The sequence below is a fragment of the Macaca nemestrina genome, chromosome 14 (assembly GCF_043159975.1).
Source record: "Macaca nemestrina isolate mMacNem1 chromosome 14, mMacNem.hap1, whole genome shotgun sequence".
Lineage (NCBI taxonomy): Eukaryota > Metazoa > Chordata > Mammalia > Primates > Cercopithecidae > Macaca > Macaca nemestrina.
The window spans coordinates 8,709,517-8,715,897 of record NC_092138.1 but is presented as its reverse complement, the minus strand read 5'-3'; the positions used below and the strand labels follow the sequence as shown (position 1 = coordinate 8,715,897).

The following is a 6,381-nucleotide window of genomic DNA, read 5'->3' as shown; positions in this document are numbered from 1 at the left end:
CTTCTCCGGCGCCCCGCTGCTCTCGGCCAAGGGCGGGGAGGTGGGGTAGGATCTTCCAGCGACTACTCAATGTACACATTGAGTATGCCTGGCAGGCATTACCAGCGCGCTCCGGACGCTAGTGGTCAGCTGCAGGGGGCTGTGCCCACTGCCTTTTGCAAGCCTTTAACTGGCGTTACCTGTTTTTACCTTAATTTCCTGCTCCAATGCAACAGTCTCATAAACTTCAAATTAAAGAAAAGAAACAAATAGAAAGGTAGCAATAAAAAATGGAAATAAAATTCCTTTTGATTCTATAAAGGTGCTTTTCGCAAATTGCAGCATCATATTAGCAAACAAGGTTTTTGTGGATTGGCTTTTTTTTTTTTTTTTTTTTTTTTTTTTTTTTTTTTTACTTTTTCCTTTTAAGGACTTCAAAAAAAAAAAAAAAAAAAAAAAAAAAAAAAAAAAAAAAGAAAAAGAAAGCCAGGCGAGATGAAATCTGCAGGCTCCAGTCTGCCTGGTAACACCCCAACAAAAGCGGCAGATTTGAGGCATTGTCATCCCCCGCACCCCTCCCCACGTGGCCTTCTGGCACGAGCCGCGGGCTCGCCGTCTCATTTACATCAGAAAGCGGGTGCCGGCCAATAGGCGGGCAGCCTCGCGCCAGCTGGCGGCGCAGCACCCATCAGCCTATATAAGGACGCGCAGCGTAGCCCGGGCGCACTCGCTGGTGGTGGGCGCGCCGTGCTGAGCTCTTGGTCTCAGGGTGTTCGCCCGCGTCCCCTCCGCGCTCTCCGCTTGTGGATAACTTGCTGTTGTTTGATCGCACTATGACTCTGGAAGAAGTCCGCGGCCAGGACACAGTTCCGGAAAGCACAGACAGGTGGGTTTCAGGGCGCTGAGAAAGCGGCTGGTCAGTCGGCGACCGTCAGGGTTCTCCAGGGTGGGAATCCGCGGGATAGGAGCCGAGCCCGGGGGTGCGGGCGTCAGATCCGGGTTGGAGAGCCGGGGTGCGGGCGCCAAGCCGGGATTGGAGTGTGGTTGGAGTTGGAGAGCCAAGGGTGAATCCCCGTGGCCGGGGCTCGGGGCTCCACCGCGCCCCACGGCCGTCTCCCGCTCACTAGCTGGCTCCTCCGCAGGATGCAGGGTGCCGGGAAAGCGCTGCACGAGTTGCTGCTGTCCGCGCAGCGTCAGGGCTGCCTCACTGCCGGCGTCTACGAGTCAGCCAAAGTCCTGAACGTGTAAGTGTAGACGCGACCCAGGCTGGGAGACAGGGGCGGGGATGAATGGCGAAGAGACCGGCGGATGGGAGGGGTGGCTGCGGGAGAACTCAGTTTGCCGGTTCTGACCTTGGTCCCCGTCTTGCCCTCGCAGGGACCCCGACAATGTGACCTTCTGCGTGCTGGCTGCCGATGAGGAGGACGAGGGCGACATCGCGCTGCAGATCCATTTTACGCTGATCCAGGCTTTCTGCTGCGAGAACGACATCGACATAGTGCGCGTGGGCGATGTGCAGCGGCTGGCGGCTATCGTGGGCGCAGGCGAGGAGGCGGGCGCGCCGGGCGACCTGCACTGCATCCTCATTTCGGTGAGTACAGCCCCGTCCGGTCCCCGCCCCGGTGTAGTTCCCGCCTCGGCCCGCGGCCAGCCAGGCTGACCCTGCTCTCTCTCAGCAGAACCCCAACGAGGACGCCTGGAAGGATCCCGCCTTGGAGAAGCTCAGCCTGTTTTGCGAGGAGAGCCGCAGCGTTAACGACTGGGTGCCCAGCATCACCCTCCCCGAGTGACAGCCCGGCGGGGACCTTGGTCTGATCGACGTGGTGACGCCCCGGGGCGCCTAGAGCGCGGCTGGCTCTGTGGAGGGGCCCTCCGAGGGTGCCCGAGTGCGGCGTGGAGACTGGCAGGCGGGGGGGGCGCCTGGAGAGTGAGGAGGCGAGGCCTCTCGAGGAGGGGCCCGGCGGCGGCAGGGCCAGGCTGGCCCGAGCTGAGGACTCTGCAAGTGTCTGGAGCGGCTGCTCGCCCAGGAAGGCCTAGGCTAGGACGTTGGCCTCAGGGCCAGGAAGGACAGACTGGCCGGGCAGGCGTGACTCAGCAGCCTGCGCTCGGCAGGAAGGAGCGGCGCCCTGGACTTGGTACAGTTGCAGGAGCGTGAAGGACTTAGCCAACTGCGCTGCTTTTTCAAAACGGATCCGGGCAATGCTTCGTTTTCTAAAGGATGCTGCTGTTGAAGCTTTGAATTTTACAATAAACTTTTTGAAACAAACTTATGCTCTTTATTGAGGGTAGGGGATCTTTGTGTCGGGGGAGGTGGTGCGCAGGGTTTCAGAGGATTGCTGGAACTCCGTGGAACTGATGGCACCTGTTCCGTCTTCCTGTCGGGCAAGAATGACAGGCTCCTCCGCGCTGGCAGAGGGAGGGCATGCTGCCCAGTGCTAGGGTAGAACTTGAGCCTGGCTCCTACTTTTCTCCTTTTAGGAAGATTTTAAACTTGCAAAACAGGAGCATACTTGAGAAAAGACATCAGTGCAGCAGCTGAAGTCTTGCCTTCCAAGGCGATAACAGTGACCTCTGCCTCCCCTCCCCCTCCCTCGGCCCTCCTCCCCCTCCCTCCCACAGCTGCTTATCGGAACAGCTTGCTGGAGGCCGCAGGCTTTCCTGCACAATGAGCATTGCCTTCTGCAGGCCCTGCCCTTTGTGGTCCCTGAGGACGGGGGCAGGCTGCTCCTGCTCTTGGGGACTTTTTCCTCTTAGATGCTCTGACAAAAAGCAATGCTACAAAGGTATTAATACCAAATATGACATTGATGACTGCATTTAAGTATGAGTCATTACTTTGTCATGGCTGTGATCGAACTTGGAAGATCTGAGAAAAAATTGGAAGGCAGCATCTATATAAATAGGCATGAGCAATTCTGAGGGGGCCTGGCATCTGCTATCTACTATTTTGAGTGTTCTCTGCCCACATCAGAGTTACGAGGATTGCTGCTATTCACAATTCCGTTTAAAGACTCATAGGAAAAAAAAAATTAAATATTTTAAGCCAAGACTTTCTTTAAGAAGGAAGGAGGGGGAAATGTCCTGATCGAATCAATCTTTTTTATGAGACAGTATGGCTTGAGTTGGTTCTGTGTCTAACTAGTTGCTTCATCTGGGGAAATACATGTGGGGCCCTTGAGCTCTCAGCTAGGCTGCCAAGCAGGCCGAGCCTTCTGGGAAAAGGACGCGTGGTGTGCTGTCTTCAGTCCTTGGGGTGGCTGATTTACCTTGTTGAGTGCCACTTCCTAAAATTCTCTCCAAATTACAGGAGCATTCTTGAGGCAACAGGAAAACTACTGAATTACTCTTCTTGCCATGAAAGCATCCTGTTTTCCTTTTATCAGCTCCTAAAAACATCTGCTGCTCAATGGGACAAAAGCCCAGATAAAAAGTTCAGTTGTGTTTGTGCCCAATTTTCATGACTATTTTACCTATTTGCTGCTTGAAGTCTTAAGGTTTTCTTATTGAGGTAGTCTTGGGGTGGGCCTACCAGTCTGTGTTCCCGCAAAATGACCAGAACATGCTATTGGAAACACAAAGTAGACATGATTACTTTAAATGAGTAAATTCAGCAGAACATTATACAGAGCAGGTAGGCAGACCCTCCTGTTGGCCAAGCAAGCCTTGCAGAACATGAGGTTGCAAGCCCTTGGTTTTTTGATTAGAGCTTGTTGTGAGGCCACCTGTTAGAGCTCCAGAATTTGCAGGGAAAAAAATGCATGATGGAACACAGTAGCATGCCCAAAAGTTGTGCTAAACTTTTTTTTTTTTTTTCTTTTTGATGAACTGGTGTTTAATGCTATTAACATGAACTAACCCAGAAGGCAGATAATAAAATGCCCAGTGTTTATAAACACATAATTGCATTTAATACTTCCAACAACCCTAAGTGATCATGCATATATAAGCCCTTAATGCATGGTAATTGTCACAACATATGTGTTGAGGTGACCCAGAGAGACAAGCACAATGCCTGGCATCTGGAAATCACTGAATGAATGTTAATGACAGTAATACTTAAAAGCTAATGAAGACATTTGTCTCAGAGCACAGAACTCCACGTGAACTAGTGGGTTTCGGACCAGCCATCTGGTTTCAGGACCAACACGTTGCTGCCATGAACTTCCAGGTGCTGGAGCACTTGCAGCAGGTTTATTTTGGAAAGAAGACTATTTTCATTAGATAACTTTCTACCTTTATAAGTTATATGTATTAATTGCAGGAAAATTATAAAATACATAACCATTAAAGAAATAAGTAAAAGCACCTGTAACTGACCATCAGCAAGTTTTAGTGTATTAATAATTCCTTCTGAACTTCTATTTTTCCTCTTACATATCCTGTAACATACATAAGCACACCCAACAGTTTTTAAAAAGCTGTATTTGGCTCAGTCTGCATTGGATTTAGTTACTGTCTCCTTTTCATTAACATGCTATTACAGCCCACATATATCCACATGACCTTGGGACAGGGCTTGTCTCTGCTTTAGCAGGCTCCAGTGCCTGGGTGAAAATACACATTCCAGCCTGGGATCCAGCTGGGGCATCTTCTCTACCTTGCAGCCCTCACTAAACTAGAAAGATGACTGCTGTTTGCAGGATTTTAAGTGTCTCATGTCTAAAAACCTTTGCCACCCCCAGAAAAATGAAAGTAAAGCATGCTTATTTTTAATATTTTTTAAGTTTTGCATATGATCACTGTAAAAATTGGTGCTGGCAAAGCACCTGTCATGAAGATGAAATGGATACAGAATGACAACAGGAGCAGCTTGGAGAGTCAGGCATTCCTTGCCCACACCCTGCATTGCCCACATAGGGAGCTGAGGTCTCCTTGTTCCTCTCCTGGCAAGATGATAGGACAAAATGATCTCTGAGATTTATTTTATTTTTAAGGGCTCTAATTCTCTGTGTTATATATTTTATTAAACCATTAGCCTCAATAGTACACTGTGTATTGGTTTTGAAGCCACTTGAGAAAAAATAAAAAATGAAAATTTCAGAGGAAAAGCAAGGATGCTGGCAAGGCGTGTAGGGTCAGCTCAGTAAACAGCTACTTAATATTGCTTTTTCAAGATTCTTGTGATTTTCAGTTGCTTTTCTAAGACGCCAACCCCTGTACTCCTCATTTGAGTCCGCCCTCCAAAACATCAAAAGGGAATTGTCTTTCCACGGTCACAACGCAGAGTTTATGATGTAACTGGGGGCAATGAGACATGATCGTGCGTGGTGCACCCGAGCTGCAAGCTGCTGCCGGAGGAGTGGCCAAGTTTGTGTGAAGGGCCAGCTGGAAGCCTCGGGGTGCCTGGAATGACTACACGGCTTTGAATTCTGTCCTAGCGCAAAGTTATATCTGGTTTTTAGGTCTAGCTCAAACTTTCCTTCTTCATCAACTAGAATAAAATTGCCCAATAATTTCACTTCTTTCATCAACTAATAGTGTGTGAGTAAGGTTCACCCACACAGGGTGGCAGAGTCTAGATACTGGGTGCAGGTGGCTGCACCACCAAGATGCGTGGCTTCTTGCCTACTGATGCAGCAGAGGCCTTTCAAACCTCTGTGAGCTCCTCATGCTGGTAAGACAAGCACTGCCTTGGGCTGCTGGGCTTCAAGGGTGGGATACAGGCTGTCCACCGTGTGGTTCAAGCATTCATTCATTCATCCCCTCATTAATTCAGCTGGTATTTCCTGAACACACATGCTGTGCCAGGCACAGTGCTAGGCATGGTCTCCCCACTGATCCTTGCCTGCCTGGAAGGTCCTGACAGCATTGGGTTGAGCCCATGGCTCTGCATTCCCAAGCCCATGTCTCTTATTCATCCTGCCTAGAAAACACGGTGAGGACAGGAATGAGAAAGGTGAGTGTGGGGACACCATTTCCCATGCCAATTGCTAATTTTATGAGACTCTGACCGGCCAACTAAAAAATATGTCACAGTTGGCATTCTGTTACCTTTTGGCATCAAAAGCACCCTCTGCTTCTTTCCTTCTCATCGTCTACCATTTATTTCTATTCCTTTGATTTTTCTCCAGTGCAAGCCTTCCCAAGCTGTGCCTTGTGCTTCCCTCCTGAGCACTGCTAGTGGCTTCCAAAGACTGCTTTCCAATTCTACTTGCCTCCCCACAGCCTTCTCTCCTTCTTCCTTTTTTTTTTTTTGCCTCCACCTCCACTTCCTCTCTTCCCTCTCGTCCATTTTTCCCCCCATCCTTCCCTTCTTTCCCCTTTCTTTCTCCCTTCCCCCTCCACCTTCACTTCCATTATGGAGCTCCTGCTGTGCTCCCAGGAGCTGGGCCTGGCCCCAGCTCTCTGGCCTGGCCTGGGGCTCTCTCCAGTTCCCTTCCATCCACTTAGTATCCCAGATCC

The 6,381-nt window shown here is 50.1% G+C and overlaps 1 protein-coding gene across 1 annotated transcript; it reads left to right on the top strand.

The window, feature by feature from the left end:
* Positions 1-538: 538 nt before the first annotated feature.
* Positions 539-2,245, top strand: LOC105498812 (growth arrest and DNA damage inducible gamma). Its single transcript, XM_011771166.3, has 4 exons — positions 539-865; positions 1,122-1,223; positions 1,357-1,570; positions 1,659-2,245. Exons 1-4 carry the CDS (start codon positions 813-815, stop codon positions 1,767-1,769), a joined length of 480 nt encoding a protein of 159 aa, XP_011769468.1. The 5' UTR covers positions 539-812; the 3' UTR covers positions 1,770-2,245.
* The last annotated feature ends 4,136 nt before the right edge of the window (positions 2,246-6,381 follow it).

Bases quoted from the DNA above. Each gene is read 5' to 3' on its own strand.
- LOC105498812 (XM_011771166.3), top strand. From the start codon at position 813: ATGACTCTGGAAGAAGTCCGCGGCCAGGACACAGTTCCGGAAAGCACA. The intron at 866-1,121 runs GTGGGTTTCAGG...GCTCCTCCGCAG, and splicing joins GTTCCGGAAAGCACAGACAG to GATGCAGGGTGCCGGGAAAG. The intron at 1,224-1,356 runs GTAAGTGTAGAC...TTGCCCTCGCAG, and splicing joins TCAGCCAAAGTCCTGAACGT to GGACCCCGACAATGTGACCT.